This window comes from Sprattus sprattus, assembly GCF_963457725.1.
Source record: "Sprattus sprattus genome assembly, chromosome: 20".
NCBI classification, from domain to species: domain Eukaryota; kingdom Metazoa; phylum Chordata; class Actinopteri; order Clupeiformes; family Clupeidae; genus Sprattus; species Sprattus sprattus.
The window spans coordinates 26,217,375-26,235,706 of record NC_137918.1 but is presented as its reverse complement, the minus strand read 5'-3'; the positions used below and the strand labels follow the sequence as shown (position 1 = coordinate 26,235,706).

The window sequence follows — 18,332 nt, the reverse complement described above, 5'->3', positions numbered from 1 at the left end:
GCCTCTGATAAAAGAGATCCACATTTTCTATAGTCGAGGAAAAAAGCCTCCTCATCTCCTACCTAAAGCATCCCCCACACCATGGCTAAACGGACGACCAAAACATTTAGCCTTCTAGTAAATGCAGCACCAGGCAAATAAAAGAACATCATTTGTCTTGTCAATAAAAGTAATTACTATATCATAAAGTTTTACAAGAATATTTCACAAAATGATTTTGCAGGAATGTAATGTCGTAACGTTGTAATAGAATGCAAATACTGGGTGATACTACTGTTTGGGTGATACTTATAATCTGACAGACAAAAAGATGTGTGTGTCACGTAAGTGACATTTCTTGTTTTTCCAGTTCTTGGCGTGTAAAAGGTTATGATTCTAAATCTGTGTCCCTTTTACTCTGCATGTGAGAAGAGATTCCACTCAATCCCATTGTCTCTCCACAGAGTGAAATAGCCACATCTGATGTGGTGGTGGGGGCTGCCATCTTATTTAGCATACAGCAGAACTGAGGTAGAAGATATCCATTCTTTGTGGGGGTTCTCTACATGGGGTGCGCATAATCATGACACCCATCGAGCTCTGTGGTTCAGACAAGCAGTTGTATACAACACACCAATTATCACACATGGCAAACGTTGTTTAAAAGTGTACAGACCATAGGCTGGGTATATAATTCTTGTGTAAATCACTTAAAATGATAAAGTAAAAATGTACCTAAATATTCCTTAGCACCAGTTTAATGCCCCCCCCCCCCCAAGCCTTCTTGAAAACATCGCCTGATACAAAGAAATACACGGATGCATGCCAAGCCAAGCCTACTACAAAAACGCTTGTATATTATTTTACATCAAAGATAAGAACCGTAATAAGGGTTTAGGGCTATGTCTCCGACAGCACTGATTTGCCAACTGTAATCCTCATAAACCAAGATTGCCGGAGTTCTTACAAAGAAAAAAACGCAGATGACACACAATGGGATCATTAACCCACGGCTTTTAACATAATTTTTATCGCCATTTTGAATAAGGACTGATTTGTGTGGTCTTTGCTTAAGACTTTACTTTATATTTTAACCTGATTAAAATAAGTATTTTTAAGTTAACTTTACTCTATGCAAATGCAAAGGCTCGTTAGGCTTTCGCAATCCTCCCCCACGATGGTCACCATTCCGCACTTCGCAAGAGGATTTGCATTTCCGCAGGTCCCTCCCCCTTCTTAAAAACCGCCTTGGCTGCCTGAGCACGCGACGTCAGTCACTTCTCAACGAACCCCGGATTCAGGCGGACATCACGCAAAACAATTCTGCTCAACAACAGACAAGGTAAGCTTACTTCCCAGATTGTTTTTATCCATTCGCATTATCGTGAATTCACTTCCATATACGTTTAAACGACTTCTATTGCAAAACATTAATTGTGGCTAAAGGGTTCAGCATCGTTTCCGTCGTGTGAAAAATCTGGCTAGCCACCCAGCTAGGTCGCTAGCTATATGGCTTAGCACAATTCAAGCGCGTTACCTAAAATGGCGCAGCAACTGCAGATGATGCGATGCTCTAAATCAATCGACACGGTCTTTAAAAGAGGCCATTCACAACTTGAATTATTTATGCAATGTGATTTTAAATCCTTATAAACATCCATTCTGACACCCGTCTCATTTGGCAAGTTTTCAATCTTGAACGTCTCATGTCGAAGAGCCATTGTAAGTAGGTCAAACAATGCGGCGACCGCATTGTCGGCCTACTTTTTTTGCTAGCGCTCTATGGCAAAAGCCTCGTTAGTCGACGCCGTTAGTTATTTGGAAATTTCCTCAACACACACGCTAGGTAAAATGACAGTGTGGGCACATTCATGGTAACCGAATAACATTTAAAAAAAATGAAATGTATCTTTTTATGTCTTTTTTTATGAAGTTTAAACCAGCAACATGTCTGACGAGGGAAAGCTGTTTGTCGGTGGACTCAGCTTCGACACAACGGAGCAGTCCCTTGAAGAAGCTTTTTCTAAATATGGGGTTATCTCAAACGGTAAGTTGGGTTTTGTATATTTTTTGTTATGGATTTATTTGATGGGTTCGTTTGGGTATGGAGACCTCAGTCAATCAAGGCGATGCGCTAACTCCCCCTCCCCCTTCTTCCTGCAGTTCACGTCGCCAGAAACAGAGAAACTCAGAAATCGCGTGGTTTTGGTTTCGTCACATTCGAGAACCCGGATGATGCAAAAGACGCATTGGAGGGAATGAATGGAAAGGTACTGCCTGTTAAAAACAAATAACATAAATATATCAATTTGAATAATATTTAATACAAATTTAGTGTAAAAAAAGATTTGAATTTTGTTATCCAGAACAATGATAGGATTTTAAAGTGCTTTTTAGTGTAGTTTTATATTTTAAGTTAAATTTGTAGAGAATTGTGTAAATGTATTGTTCATTTCAACAACTATAAATACATTCATGCACTATAATGCATGCATGCACTATAATTAATGCATGCACTGTAAGCCGGAAAGGATGGGTTCAGAAAATATATACAACCTGGCTCTGTAAAAGTCTACAGGCATAACTAAACTGTCTCTTTTCTCTCCTCCAGTCTGTGGACGGCAGAACGATCCGCGTCGACGAGGCCGGGAAGCCCGGTGGCGGACGCTCGGGTGGCGGCGGGGGTGGATACCGCGGTGGCGGAGGCGGCGGTGGGTTCGGCGGCAGAGGAAGAGGTGGGCCGCGAGGTAAGGGCTGGCTGATGATGAATCCCACATGGTAGCTGACTCTGGACCCAACCGGGCCGCTCTGTGGACCCGCCCTGGCCTGGATCTGCCACACACATCCACCAGAATCAGCTGCCATCTGGGGGAGGTGGTTTGTCCCGTTTGTCAGATGTCACGCCCCGCCTTGGTCTCCTTCCAGTCTCTCTAACACCACACCTGCATGCTTTGTAGTTCTGCTGTGTTCAGTGGTCCTAACATAGACTCCTTCACCTTCATTGTCAGACTACCCCTGAAACCCCTTTTCCACCCTATAGAACCCTAGAGGTAATGCACTGTGTGTGTGACTGTTGCTTGTCAAGAACAGTTTTGCATTGACCTGCAGCAAGAGTGTGAAAGCCCCAGTGTCCTCCCGGTCTCCTGTAGTGTGGAAATCTTCATTTCTGTATGCGGTCACGTGACAATGAGGGTCTAGAGGTTTCAAAGTAGCTGCATTGCCTGAACTCCTCACTCGTCTATTGTAGAGAGCGTGGCCCTGTCTGTGCTGACTTCTCGTCTCAACACTAGGTGGCGGAGGATACGGAGGCGGTGACCGTGGATACGGCGGCGGCGGCGACCGTGGTTACAGCAGAGGCGGTGGTGACCGTAGCTACAGCAGAGGAGGCGGTGGAGGCTACTCTAGCCGCAGCGGAGGTGGAGGTGGAGGCTACTCCTCAGGTGGCGGTGGAGGTGGAGGCTACAGCCGGGACAGGTGAGGCCACCATATGCACACACACACACACACACACACACACACACATCACCATGGTCGACATGTGGGCCTTTATCACTGCCTTACACACACAATTAGTACTTGTCGTCTGGCCTCATACCCAATCTAAACCAGTTAGGCTGAGTGATTGTGAACATGGCACACAGCAGTCAAGAGGTAATCTCCTTTATTCTCCCCATTGGGCTAATTAGTGCTTAATGGTGTCTACACCCCAGCCCTGTATCTGATTAGATTAGATTCAATCTAATCTAATCTAATATCTTATGAAATGTAAAGCAGTTACAAGACACAGGCCACAACGGCACAGAATATTAAACCCTATGATATGAAATGTAGAAAAATTCTATTGTTGTTAATTCAGACAAGACTTTATTTTGCTACCATGTCAAATGTTTGTTGGTGTTTGCAGAATTCTTTTCCTGAACATGGCTGTTTTTTGTTGGTTTTCAGAGACCAGTCTGGCGGCTATGGTGACCGGTCTGGGGGCTCGTACCGGGACAGCTATGACCGCTACGGTATGTATAACTAGGCCTGGTGCCAGAGGCCTGGCGCTAGCATGCCACCCTGTGCCCTCTTAGACCATGGACCCCCCGCCCGCACCGCTGCCCCAAAGGCCTTATGGGTAGTGTTCCACAGAGACCTATGGGACCAAGTAGATACGTTTTAGTTGTCTGTTTTGTTACTGCCCTCTGTTGGGCATACCAGTGGGAATTAAGGCTGTTTCTGCATATTTGACTTCAACTCTTTAACCAACCATCTCCCCAATCTGTTTGAGCTGCGCCCTCCCCAAATCCCACACACCCAAAAACAAATGAGGGACAAAAAAAAAAAACAGTACCATAACGCTTTTGATGCTACAAGAACTCCACCTCTTTTCTTGTTCCGCCCCAACCTCAGCGTAAATGGGATTGTGCATGCATCTTCCAGCCACCAGACAGGCTAGGCTCTGCTTCTGCTGTGACCTCTGACCCCTGTACACACACCTGGGACCATGCGTTGTTGCATTCTCCTTTCCTGACTCCAGAGCAGGCTGGCTATCTGGGTGCAGCTTAGCTCTCAGATCCTATCCTTGTTCCTAGGGCCACTAGCCCACATTCATTTTGCTCAAATTCCTTCTGTTCAATTTTTTTTATTATTATTATTATTAAGAATTCAAAATGCAGGTGGAGATTTGACTCATGCAGAAATGGTTGTCTGTCTATGACCAGGCCACTAGCGTCCAATCATTGCCCAGTATACCCTGCCACAGATGGCCGCACTCTCTGTAAAGGACGTAATCTGTAGAGGAGCTAATCTAAGGGATTAGCCTATGCCTGGCCCAGGTCCAGTGCAGAGTCGGCGTCCATCTAGACCATGAATGAATGCCCACTGGAAACCTCCTCCGTGTCCCTCCCGTCAGAAGTCCCCGCCACCCCCTAAGCTAAAGCTCACGTTTGTTTTTAGTGTTCTTCTCTTTTCTTTCTCCCTCCTAAGATGGCTGCACCCATGGTTGCCATGGTTGCTGTCAGAGCGTAGAGACAGAAAAGAGTTTTGTTTGTTTGACCCGTGACTCTCTGCAGTGTCCTCATCTCTGTTTGTATGCTTGACTCTCGTCCTCAGCTGTTGTCGACTAAATATCAGCCTGCTCCCTCTTTACCCCGAGATCAACACCTCACAAAGATGCCCTCCGCAAGAAACCAATTGGTCAAGTTCTCTCTTTCTTGTTTTCTTGGCGATTTGCTAATCGCTTTTCTATGTTGAATTTACTTGCGTGCATCTTTGTTTTGTGGGGGAAACACAAAAAAATTAAGGGGGGATGTTAAGTTTCTGGCCGTAAGTCAGGAGTCAAAAGCAAATCTGCCTCGTTGTCGGCATCACCAGTTCATTTGCGACCAAATCTTGGTCTTTATCCAGTGGAATCAGGCAGCCTCGTTTAAGAACCAAAAAAAACGAATCGACATTTTTATTTTATTTGCTAATTCAGAAAAGTTTTGCTCCGTCTAGCTCTCTTGGTCTCTGAGATATCTATGAACATTATGTCCCATGTCCTTAAGATGACTTAACTTTTTTATATGTATTGTAAAGGCTACTTTCTACGTCCATCTTAAGACTAAAGTAAATACAGTCACTTTGCCTCTTTTTTGAGGGATTCTCGAATAGGAATATCTGCATTTTTATAGTCCCCCCTACAGAGTGATTTTAAAGAACGGTGAAAGCTTGTCTCCGACAGGTGTCCTAAAGACCAAATTTAAATTGTCACTGTTTAATTTTGGCATATGCCACATTTGGTTTTCGGGGTCCATGCCGTACTCATGACACGCTTGCCAAAACCAACCTAACGAGCATTGGTGTGACGTGGGGGTTGGGGGAGGGGTTGCCCATGACCACTTTCCAAAGCATGGCTTCCTTTCAGACTGGTGAAGCGCCCTACCTGGCCCAGGCCCGGCCCCGCCCGCCACGGCTCATAGATCCACTCCAGTCAGTCGTGAGGTGTCAGAGACCCCTGCTCCGAGCCTACTGTTTCTCTTTTCATTTACTGTAACTATGGACTGAAAACTCTTACAGGAAAAGAAAGAACAAAAAAAAAACTAAAAAAAAAATGAAAGAATTAACCGAAAATAACTTGATTGATCACTGTCGGGTGAAATGGAAAAACTGTTCATCTCCAGATGTTGTCAGCATAGGGGAGTTTCTGTGCTCTGTGTTCTCTCTGTCACCTCCCATTTGATATTCCTCTCAGTTTTCTTTTATTTGGTTGTTTTTTGTTTTTGTGTGTTCATTTTTGGCTTCATGGAGCCCATTAAACGATGGATTTGTTGAAAATGCTGTGAATGCTGAACATCTTTTGTGCCTCATGGGGAAACGAAAAAGGCGTGTACGGGTATCAAGCGGATATGTAAAGGTGGGGCTCAGATCAGGAGATCTACGGGGTGATCAGGGTCGTGTCTACAGGTATCAAGCGGATATGTTAAGGTGGGGCTCCAACCAGGAGAGAAACGGTTTGGTCAGGGTCGTCTCTACGGGTATCAAGTGGATATGTTAAGGTGGGGCTTGACCAGAAGAGCTTGGGGTGATAGGTGGGCCAGCTCCACAGGAGACCCGTTAGAGATTGTAGTGTTAGTGCCTTTACGTAGAAATCAGATGAGGCTTAGTCTTGCCTCAAAGGACTACATTGATGCCCGAGTTCAGGGTGAGTTGGTTTATTCTGCGTAAAAAACGCAAGAAAACCTAAAGGGCGAAAGTTTGTCTCTAGGCAAAGGGGGAAATTGCTGTGATTTAGAACAGAATGGGCTTGATTGACAGGTTGAAGCTGCATTGTTGAAACAAACGGTGTCTAAAATGGACAGAGCTCAAATTGAACCTTGACGTGTGGGTGTGTAAATGCATGGCCTTTTCTGTTAGGGGATGTTGGTTGTGTTAACAGATGGGTATTGATTGAATCTAGCAACTGCCCAAGTGACAGGACATCATTTTTTTTCCCCCAGGTGCAACTGTAGATGGTTTGTGTGGAAGCTGCTTGTGGTCTTGATGGCTGATTGGTATGTGGGAGGGCTGAAGTGATCTCATGCCAGTTGACCTTCAGGGGGAGGGGGGGGAGCAGCTGTTTGGTGAACTCTGTATTGCACTGATGATCCTTGGTCAACAAACTAAAGCTTCAAACTGTTCATTTGCAATTTTGAGATTGTTCTTTTGAATCCTTCATTGGTGTCTAAAAAGCTTTAAAAAGAGAAAAAATGCTTGTAAGCAAGACTGTTTTCATTTTGAGACCCATAAGCTTGTTATTGTTTTTTTTTGGGAAGGCCGGTTCTTTTACACCCAAGGAATTGGGGTTAGCCTGTGTACACGGTTCTGTTCAGTGCTGAGTTGACAGTCGGCCCATTCTTCCGTTGGGCATCACAGATGGGTCCAAAATGGAGGAGGGTTCTGGTAGAGTCTTAAGGGGGGGGTGGGAGTGTTCAGATGACTAAGGAGACGAGCGTAGTGCAGACAAAGATACCCTAAGCCGGTGTATAATATGTGTAGCCTGACACCGCAGGAGTAGCATAGGAGGGTGGGGGGGGGGGATTAGAGTCCACTGAGAAATAAAGATGGGGTTATGGTGGCGGGAGACACACTCTTGTACATTCACACACACACACAGAGACAGCCTGCTGCTGTTGGGAGACCTGTGTGTGAAGCCTGGACTGGGTGCGACTGACACCTATCCCGTGAGCAAGACCTGCTGTCGCCTCTGCTGCTGCTGCTCCTCTTTGAGAAAAAGAACGCTGCCTTAAGGTTCATGGTGCGAGGTAAAACAACAACAACAAAAAACTACTTTCCTGTTGCCTTTCTGTCCTCCGGCCAACGGCCCCTTCTAGACTGGGTTTGAGTTTGGCTTTGGCCTCCGATGGATCACTGATTGACCCTATGCTAAAACACAAAAGTCAGCAGACTTGTTGCAATTTTCCTCCATCTCAGAATTCCCCCTTTAAGCTCTTGGCACACTTCCCTATCTTTTATCTGTGTAATTGTTCTCGTCTCAGGAACCCATGAAAGGGTTAATTGCATGACCCTTTAACCTCCCTGTGCTACAGCCGATGGACTTAATGTTGCGGTGCAGCTTGTACACAGACCAAGTACCCAGTGCAGAGATCATTACCATTAGGCTCTCTCTCACTCCATGCGTGCTGATGGCAGATTCTCCCCATTTTGACCCACCAGAACCAGAACCATCACTACAACTCTGCGCCCAGCCCCATTGGCTGATTGAGCACACCCCTTATCAATGACTTGTTTGTTCATTCTTGACCAAAGTCCAGACCCAGCCACAATAGAACAAAAAGAAGCAACCTGAAATCTTTTCATTTCATAAACTGTACATGTGACCAGTTTACTGTAAGCATGCCCTTTAAGATGTGTGATTTATAAACTGTACATGAGACCAGTTTACTCTAAGCATGCCCTTTAAGATGTGTCTTGATTCATTCCATGCACATGCTTGTAGCTGCACAGAAGTGAGTTAAGTCTTTATTCCCAGCAGGCTGACAGCACCCCACCCCCCTGGTCCCCTGCAGAGGAGATGTGGAAGCCTGACGTTAAGTCGACTGACTGGATACCCAAACACCTAACCTGAGCCAACAGGTGAGTCTCCTCCACCATGGACACATAATGCCCATTTAGCAATAGACAGGAAGCTATGGGGACGTCTGTCTCGATTTGTATGGTTACTTTAAAACAAGAAGGTCAATTTTACATTTAGTCATTTAGCAGATGTTAATGCGATCCAATACGATGTACAAAAGAGAACGATCAAGCTATGAGCAATAGGGCTGTCAAAATTGCTCAAAAATGACATTCGGATGTTCGTTTGGAAAAAAATCACGAATTCGAACTATTCGAATATCTGGTTGCCTATTTTACGCAGTTGCCGTCAATACGTCAATAATGCGGAAAAAAAGCTGTCTCGGACTTTGCCGAGAACATTGCGTTACAGCAGCTTTCACCAACCAGACTACTAGCTCACCTGCTCTACTTCGGATGCTTATTGAATGGCATAGCCTGTGTAAGTCCAGCTCAGAACAGTTGTGAATAAGAAAGAATAAATGTCCATGTCTGTTGTCTTGCACAGACAACTGATTGAAATCGCCAGGAACAAAAATGATGAACAGAGAGAGACAAGGGCTCATTCACAAAGCAGATAGAGGCGCTTGTACCATGGGAGTGTTTTTTCACATTCGAATATTAATTTTCACGTTCGAATTCGCGTTTTTGGATACCATTCGAACGAATATTCGAAGTTCGGCAGATATTGGTAAAAATTGCTTGAGCGGTGAACCCCAAAAGCACCAATCAAAAAAGCCGATCACGAGCGTAAATTAGTTGCACGACTTTTTTCACCTGCATGCGCGGCAAACGGGGAGTCAGCAGCAGAGCAGAGCTTGGCAGTGGCAAGCAGCATGAGTTCTCCCATCTGGAAGTTTTAGTTAGTTAACTTAATTTCTACAAATGGTGCATATAAAATACGGGGATATTTAGTTGATTGAATCCCAAAAGGATCTGTATGAAGGTTATGAAATAGGTTGCAATCGCCACAGACTCCAGTAAGAAAAGATTATGTTCGATTAAGAACGGTATTTATTTTCTCGCAAGACATGATTTCGTACGTTGAATATGAATGACTGATGGCCATGGTTTCAATAACAAGATATGAACAATTATATACAACAAACATTTACACACATGAAGAATATTACGGCCAGTGTTGTGTCTGAACGCGTTCATTGAACAAATCTGTATCTGACTTCCAGGCGAAATACACATCGTTAACAATCCAGTATCCAGGGTTTCCTCTACTGTCTATGCCTGGCAAGTGTGAGAGCGCCAAAGTTGCGTAGAGGCCGAGAGCAGTATTGCAGACCGATAGAGATTTAATCTGGCAACGGCAGCCACCATTGTTTCAGCGTTAAACTAATAAAATAATTGCTGTCTGTGGTCCTATATGGGCTGTGGAAATTCTTCAGAAAAATTATAGCTCGCAACATATTGAAAAAAAGTACTGAACTAGTTTATTTTAAAATGTGTGAACTATGAACTGAACCAGTTCATTTTAAAGAAAGTGAACTTTCCCAACACTGATAACGGCTATAACATGAAGGTGGATCTGTCCCTGTAACTCCATGCTGTTGGTGAACATTCCATTTACCCGTTATCAACGGTAACCATTTGAAATAGCGGAATAACTAAGTGATGTAAACTATAATAATAATGAAACAGTGAATGATTAAAATCCTATGAATTAATATCTATACCATAAACTGACATGAACCAGACTTACCGCTGGTTGATAGCGGCAGCCTTTTGAACAGTGCGAACTCTGCTAGATTATATTTAAAAGATTACCATTCCCCTGCCATTCTGTGATCGGCAGTGATCGGCAATTGGCCGATCATGATTTTGGTGATCGGTATTCGGTGATCGCCCCCAAAAATCATGATCGGAGCGTCTCTACTACTATCCAATAACACAGTTATTGTGACCAGCAATAATGGTTAAAGTGATTTGCAAGGCGTCAGTCAGCCAACTTTCCAAACTGAAAAGCTGCCGAAAGGGCTCATCCTCTTCCGCTACATAGAAGTGTCCATCGTTTCACACGGCATTTTTCTTACTGTTTGCAGTGCGCCATCGGGGTACTTACAATGCCCTGAACTCTGCTGGTTCTGTCAGAGTGAACGCTCATGCCCTGAAAGTCAGTGTTTGAAATGCGCAAGTAGACGGTTTGACGAATAGCCCTTAACACTAACATTGCCCTTAACACTAAATACTACATTACATTTGAAATAAAAGTGCAGGATTGTAACTACTGTAAGTGCGAGTTAAGTTGTAGTTAGAGGAAAGATAAGGGCAGGTACAGATTTGAAGCATCTTTGGCCTTTTATACGCATCTTTTAGCCTTTATACTCTATATATCTCTACACCCAATTTAAACACAGCATCTCTTCACAGTGGCTGGTCAGTGCAGGCATCCTGTGGGACACACGCACACACGCACGCACAGAGCCCTCTCCGTCATGCAAATCCTCTCTGTGGCCTGACATGCACCTCCCGAGTTTTGTAACTATCCGTCGACATGACAGAGACTGCAGGGCTGTGGTCCAATCTATCCCCGTTTTCCTCTTTCGCGTAGTAGCAGGCTAACATTAGATAGCCGACTCGCAAATACCCTCAGACGTATTTTTCAGTTACAATAACGGCGTTTTTACATTGCAATACGTCTATTTCTCGTTAACGTTTAAAAAATTAAGCAAAAAAGTCAAACAAACAACCATTATGTACAAATACAACCATCTACGGAAATTGTCGCTATAGTGTGTAGAAGATGGCAGTTTAAACCCCTGACACTCTGACTCGCTCGGCACTTTACTCAGTTTCTTCTCACATTGTGGGCTATATAGACTGATCTTGTTTCAGGACAGCGAGCTTCACATCCTGACATTAACATTGTCATTTAGCAGACGCTTCTATCCAAAGTGTCTTACAAAGGAGAGAACAATCAGGTGCTGTCGTGTGTGTGTGAGTATAATGGGTCTGTCTGGTTTGTGCTCTACAGGTTGTGTGGACAGAACAGCAGATGGTTTGGCCGCCCCTATGTTGGAGGACGGGGGAAGGAAGTGCAGTCCAGGCTTGGTGTGAGCAGCTGGGAGATCACGTTTCACAGCTGCTGTCGGACACAACCTTCAGAGGTCAGGGATTGTGGGTCAGAGGACAGATGCTGTCATTGGAACTCACAACAGCACATGTCCCTATGGCGACGCGAGAATGCATTCTAGAACGTTCTCGTCTTGGCTGCAGGAGGAGCCATGAGGTAGCAAGAGACTCACTGTAACGTGCTACTTGTCTAAGCCTTTACGCATCGCGCTGGATATACAGTACAAGAAGACGGCTAGATCATCAGGCTCAGTGCGATCAGCATCATGTTTTAATCTCAAAGATGAGGAGAAAACAGGAATCTACAGATTACAGAATTTACATTACTCAAGTGGCATTTGTTTTTTCACATTAACAACTCTACTACAGACATTTAACCACATTTCACTGTTCATTAAAAATTTGACTCAAATAAAATCCCCTAAAATTACTTAAATGCCTTGGTGGTGACTTCTGTATGTCAACATGTTTGTGAAACTTCCTGTCGTGACAGCACACTCAAGTGTGAGCGTCGTCGAGGAGCTGTACGATGCAGTCGGTGCCTGGGTATGCGGGTAAACACAGCTCGTATTTCTTCTGGAGGTCGTAAGGCAGGAAGCGTCCCGCAAGGAAATGGGTCCCCTGGAAACTGAGGCTGCATGTCTTTGGTGCCATGAGAGAGATGAGCACAGCTGGGTTGATCCGCTCCGTGTCCGAGCTGCAGCCATCCCAGCCTGGGGGGAGACACATTCCAGAGTTCAGAAAGGCGTTTCCTACTTTTTAAAAACGTATTATTCTTTAAACTATGCTTTTGGAAGGCCTGTTTTTAACTATGGAGCACTCTGAGATTCTGTTTGAATGTAGAGTGCACTACAAATTAAATGAATTATTATTATTATTACAACACTTTCAACCTGACCTGTAAGGTGTCCAGTGTAGGGATGCAAATTATCGATTAATTAATTATTCATTAGTTGATAATCTTATCGATCGACTTTCGATTAATTGATAAGCGGCGTTTTTCACCTGAGTTTCAGTGCTTCAATAGGGCCTTTAAAAATAGGCCCTATTATTATTATATTACATTACATTATGATAATTCTATTCTATTCTATTATACATTCCTCAAGTAATTATGCATTAGGAAAAGAAAGCAGAAAAGTTTTTTTTATGGTATAACAAAATCCATTCATTAATTAAAAAAAAAAATTATGGACTGGCTCAGTTCTTGCATTTGAAACAGACATAAAACAAAAAAGAATAGAAGAAATTAAATAGAGCCAAACAGAATATTATTGAGCCTATAGATTATGAAGAAACTGCATCTAGGCTATTACAAGCTAAATAGCCAACACAACTCTCTGAAGTTTAACTCGCGCTCACGGTAGTGAGGGATAGAGTAGTTACATTCTTAATGACAAGCCATCAGGCAAAGGTAAGCTAGCCCGCTAACGAGCTAGGTATCTAATCATTAAGCCTGAGTGAGCTAGTCCGCTATCAAGCTAAATAGCCAACTCAACTCTTACTTACTAACTCTCATGTGCCAAACTCGCGGGCACACGTTAGCGCGGGAGTAGACAGAGATATTCACATTCATAGCAAGGTGAGCTAGCCCGCTAACGAGCTATTAGCTAACCTGAGTTTTAAGACTATAAGCCATAACTCGCGGCAGTAAGCGAGAGAAGGTATAATACAGTGTAGCTGTGATTTTAGGTTGACCAGGTGAACTGGTGGTGCCATGCAGGACAGCAGCATGCACGGTGTTCAAATGATAACTGAGTGAGCTAGTGGAACTATTGTATTTCAATACCGCATTACACAGAGAACATTTGTTTTCAACCGGTCTCTCGCGCTAGCGTCCTCTAGCGATTAATCGTGATTAATACATTTTGATCGAGCAACCTCTTAATCGACAATTAATCTAAAGTCGATTAATCATTTGCATCCCTAGTCCAGTGTGGCCTACAACATGCTTAACATGACCAGCACTGGTCAACATACATGCATGTGTGTTTGGTAAAGGGTTATGAAAGTATGTTCAGGATAACGGTAGCGATGATTCTGACTGCCAGGATGCTGAGGAAGATGTGTGTGTTACCTGACGGTATGGATGCTGATGAAGACGTGTGTGTTACCTGACGGTATGGATGAAGGGGTGTGTGTTTGTGTTAGTTACCTGACGGTATGGATGAAGGTGTGTGTGTTACCTGACGGTATGGATGCTGATGAAGACGCGTGTGTTACCGCACGGTATGGATGAAGGGGTGTGTGTTACTTGACGGTATGGATGAAGGTGTGTGTGTTACCTGACGGTATGGATGCTGATGAAGATGTGGGTGTGTGTATGTTACCTGACGGTATGTCCAGGCTCACTATGGGGGTGCTGATGTTTTTGAGCGTTGCTAGGATACTGGTGAAGGGTTCCCCTAGACTGTCCAGCTCCACCTGCACCCCCATCACTGCATCCACCACCAGCTTATAGGCGTCGTTGATCAGCTGCACCTGAGGAGCACAGAGGGTAGTTTATAGCAGGAGCACAGAGGGTAGTTTATAGCAGGAGCACAGAGGGTAGTTTATAGCTGAGGAGCACAGAGGGTAGTTTATAGCAGGAGCACAGAGGGTAGTTTATAGCAGGAGCACAGAGGGTAGTTTATAGCTGAGGAGCACAGAGGGTAGTTTATAGCAGGAGCACAGAGGGTAGTTTATAGCAGGAGCACAGAGGGTAGTTTATAGCAGGAGCACAGAGGGTAGTTTATAGCAGGAGCACAGAGGGTAGTTTATAGCAGGAGCAGAGAGGGTAGTTTATAGCAGGGGCACAGAGGGTAGTTTATAGCAGCTGAGGAGCACAGAGGGTAGTTTATAGCAGGAGCACAGAGGGTAGTTTATAGCAGGGCAGGAGCACAGAGGGTAGTTTATAGCAGGAGCACAGAGGGTAGTTTATAGCAGGGCAGGAGCACAGAGGGTAGTTTATAGCAGAGGGTAGTTTATAGCAGGAGCACAGAGGGTAGTTTATAGCAGGGCAGGAGCACAGAGGGTAGTTTATAGCAGAGGGTAGTTTATAGCAGGAGCACAGAGGGTAGTTTATAGCAGGAGCACAGAGGGTAGTTTATAGCAGGAGCACAGAGGGTAGTTTATAACAGGAGCACAGAGGGTAGTTTATAGCAGGAGCACAGAGGGTAGTTTATAGCTGAGGAGCACAGAGGGTAGTTTATAGCAGGAGCACAGAGGGTAGTTTATAGCAGGAGCACAGAGGGTAGTTTATAGCAGGAGCACAGAGGGTAGTTTATAGCAGGAGCACAGAGGGTAGTTTATAGCAGGAGCACAGAGGGTAGTTTATAGCAGGAGCACAGAGGGTAGTTTATAGCAGGGCAGGAGCACAGAGGGTAGTTTATAGCAGAGGGTAGTTTATAGCAGGAGCACAGAGGGTAGTTTATAGCAGGAGCACAGAGGGTAGTTTATAGCAGGAGCACAGAGGGTAGTTTATAGCAGGGCAGGAGCACAGAGGATAGTTTATAGCAGAGGGTAGTTTATAGCAGGAGCACAGAGGGTAGTTTATAGCAGGAGCACAGAGGGTAGTTTATAGCAGGGCAGGAGCACAGAGGATAGTTTATAGCAGAGGGTAGTTTATAGCAGGAGCACAGAGGGTAGTTTATAGCAGGAGCACAGAGGGTAGTTTATAGCAGGAGCACAGAGGGTAGTTTATAGCAGGAGCACAGAGGGTAGTTTATAGATGAGGAGCACAGAGGGTAGTTTATAGCAGGAGCACAGAGGGTAGTTTATAGCAGGAGCACAGGGTAGTTTATAGCAGGAGCACAGAGGGTAGTTTATAGCAGGAGCACAGAGGGTAGTTTATATCAGGGCAGGAGCACAGAGGGTAGTTTATAGCAGGGCTGGATCAGCTGCATCTGAGGAGAAACAAATTCACTGTCCAGTTGGACCAGACCTGACCCTCCTATGACTGGCACCAGCACCAGCTCCAGGCCCGGGGCCGACCCACTCACCTCCGCCGGCAGGTAGGACAGGAAGGGGATGACCCACTCACCTCAGCAGGCAGGTAGGACAGGAAGGGGATGACCCACTCACCTCAGCAGGCAGGTAGGACAGGAAGGGGATGACCCACTCACCTCCGCGGGCAGGTAGGACAGGAAGGGGATGTCCATCTTCTCACACTGCACTGTGAAGGCCTGCTGCACGGCCTGCTGGGACCGCTTTGGGTAGTACACCGTCGGAAGGTAGTCCTGCAGCCCAGCATGACATGACAGAGAGGAGGAGACAGGGGTTAGATGTCAATCAAACTACACACACACACACACATGATACACACACACACACACACACACGCACACATGCTACACACACACACACACGCACACACATGCTACACACACACACACACGCTACACACACGCTCACATGCATCACACACACTGACAGTATATGGGTTGAGGCAGTGTCTGCACTCACAAACATATACACACTCAAACACACACACCCACAAATATACACGTGCACACACACACACACACGTTACACATACACACATGCAAAAATACACACACAAACATGTCACAAACACACACACACACACACACACACACACACACACAGTGTACTCACAAACAGGCGCAGGTATCTGGCGCAGGACAATCCCACACAGCCATTCTGCTCCGGGCCGCAGACCACCAGCACCGTGGGCTGCCTCTTACCCAGAGAGCACAGGGGAAAGGCCTAGGGGTCAGGGGTGACACCAGAGGGGTCAGGGGTCACACCAGAGGGGTCAGGGGTCACACCAGAGGGGTCAGGGGGTCAGAGGTGGGGTTACACCAGAGGGGTCACACCAGAGGGGTCAGGGGTCACACCAGAGGGGTCACACCAGAGGGGTCAGGGGTCACACCAGAGGGGTCAGGGGTCACACCAGAGGGGTCAGGGGTCACACCAGAGGGGTCAGGGGTGGGGTCACACCAGAGGGGTCAGCCAGTGCAATCATACTGCACCGTGATGGGATTGGCTTCTGATATGAACTCTGTATGCACTCTATATTAACCTCCCTGCGATGCTCACACACACACACACACACACACACACACACACATTCACGTGCGCACACAGAGTGGCCTAAAATCCATTAGGTTATATAGATGTTCATATTTCTCATATAATCATACAAACGTGAAAGAAATTAATCTTGCTGGTGTCTGACTGTCATTATGCATAGAGCATAGTTCTATTTTTAAATGTAATCATGCTGTAGCTAATACTAATGCTGTGTGAACCACAGCTCTAAGATGAGAGATGGGAGAGAAACTTCTAGAAGTGCGTAGGGGTGTAAACAAACCCAGGGAAACTTCTAGAAGTGCGTGGGGGTGTAATCAAACCTTGGCAACAGCAATAGCGCAGGCGTGTCCCCAGATCTCTGTCAGCTGCTGCAGCCCGAAACGGTAGTCCGTTAGCAGCTCTGTTTCCATGGCAACCGCCTCCTCTTTACTGTTTGGGCAGGGGTAGAGTGAAGATGGATAAATGGTAATTGGACAGATGGACACTTTAAACTGAGGCTTGCGTTAGGAAATGACATACAATGATCCAAGCAGGGGATTTGATATTATGTTGGTGTCGTGTCCAAGACACACACACACACACACACACACACACACACACACACACACACACACACACACACACACACACACACACTGTCTCCTGTCTCACTCTAATCCTGTGGGCGTGCTCGTGAGGAGGCTAAAACCCTCGGGAGCTAGCGTCTGGCGCTAGTCTGTTAATGTGTCGGGAGTGAGGTTTACTCACTGCACAGCACTGTACTGCACCACTGGCTACCATCACACACACACACACACACACACACACACACACACACACACACACACGTTTACATGTATATAGTTAAATACTTCAGTTGTTGATTACTTCATGGTTTGGAATGCTGGGATTGGAAATAAAAACAGAATTAATGACTTTCAGTTAGATGTGACGTCCAAAGCTCTCTTCCTTTTCCTTTAGACAGGATCCCAATGGAGGAGACGGCACACTTCTCCTTCACTCGGTTCTGTCTCGGCCTGGTCCTAGACGCTTGTTGACATAGATGAGTTGAGGAGGACAACACATAACACAGCGTTTCCCACAAGGGTCTTCTGTTACGGGCCCTACAGTAGGTGATGTCTTACGACTGATTGACTCCAATCCTGCCACAGGAGAATACGAAGCGCTGTTAAGCCTCCTCAAAAGTCTCCATCTTATGTTATCCAAGAATTCAATTCAATTCAATTAAAGCGCCAAAACAGTAACATTCTCTCAAGGCACTTTACAGAGCCCAGGGCCCGGACTAGGGATGCACCGATCCGATATTTGTATCGGTATCGATATTGAAGACATTTCTAGATCGGGTATCGGTGACAATAAGAAAAAATATATATATACGTATATATATTTTTTTATGTTTATGTATATAGGTAGTGTATTACGAGTGCACGTTGCTATTAGAAGCGATTAGCATGCTAAGCGGATATTTAGTTATGTCCTGATGTTGATTCGCTATAATAAAGATGGGTTCATCCTGTTAAGATTTCGACTGGATGAGCTATGAATGAGATTCATGTTGCCTTGTGTAATGTCCACAATTATATGTATCGAGTAATATTAGTTGTGTAATTGTTATCGTGTAGCAATAACTCATGTTAAAGTAATTCAGTGCAGTGCTAATT

The 18,332-nt window shown here is 45.2% G+C and overlaps 2 protein-coding genes across 4 annotated transcripts; one reads left to right on the top strand and one right to left on the bottom strand.

The window, feature by feature from the left end:
• The first annotated feature begins 1,229 nt into the window (after positions 1-1,229).
• On the top strand, positions 1,230-6,276 carry cirbpa (cold inducible RNA binding protein a). 3 transcript variants are annotated; one of them, XM_080859408.1, is made up of 7 exons: positions 1,230-1,321; positions 1,913-2,026; positions 2,143-2,249; positions 2,591-2,690; positions 3,270-3,453; positions 3,925-3,989; positions 5,074-6,276. In XM_080859408.1, exons 2-7 carry the CDS (start codon positions 1,927-1,929, stop codon positions 5,085-5,087), a joined length of 570 nt encoding a protein of 189 aa, XP_080715534.1. In that variant the 5' UTR covers positions 1,230-1,321; positions 1,913-1,926; the 3' UTR covers positions 5,088-6,276. The 3 variants fall into 3 exon arrangements, with proteins under 3 accessions (XP_080715534.1, XP_080715533.1, XP_080715532.1); XM_080859407.1 differs by having other exon boundaries at positions 2,591-2,714; XM_080859406.1 differs by having other exon boundaries at positions 2,591-2,726.
• Positions 6,277-12,135: 5,859 nt separating this feature from the next.
• Positions 12,136-17,096, bottom strand: LOC308381726 (yjeF N-terminal domain-containing 3-like; the record flags this gene model as incomplete). The annotated part of the gene is made up of 5 exons (XM_080859294.1): positions 16,992-17,096; positions 16,234-16,344; positions 15,741-15,854; positions 13,968-14,118; positions 12,136-12,350 (listed from the first exon to the last, which is right to left on the bottom strand). The coding sequence occupies exons 1-5, from the start codon at positions 17,079-17,081 to the stop codon at positions 12,136-12,138; spliced, it is 681 nt and encodes a 226-aa protein (XP_080715420.1). The 5' UTR covers positions 17,082-17,096.
• Positions 17,097-18,332: the final 1,236 nt, after the last annotated feature.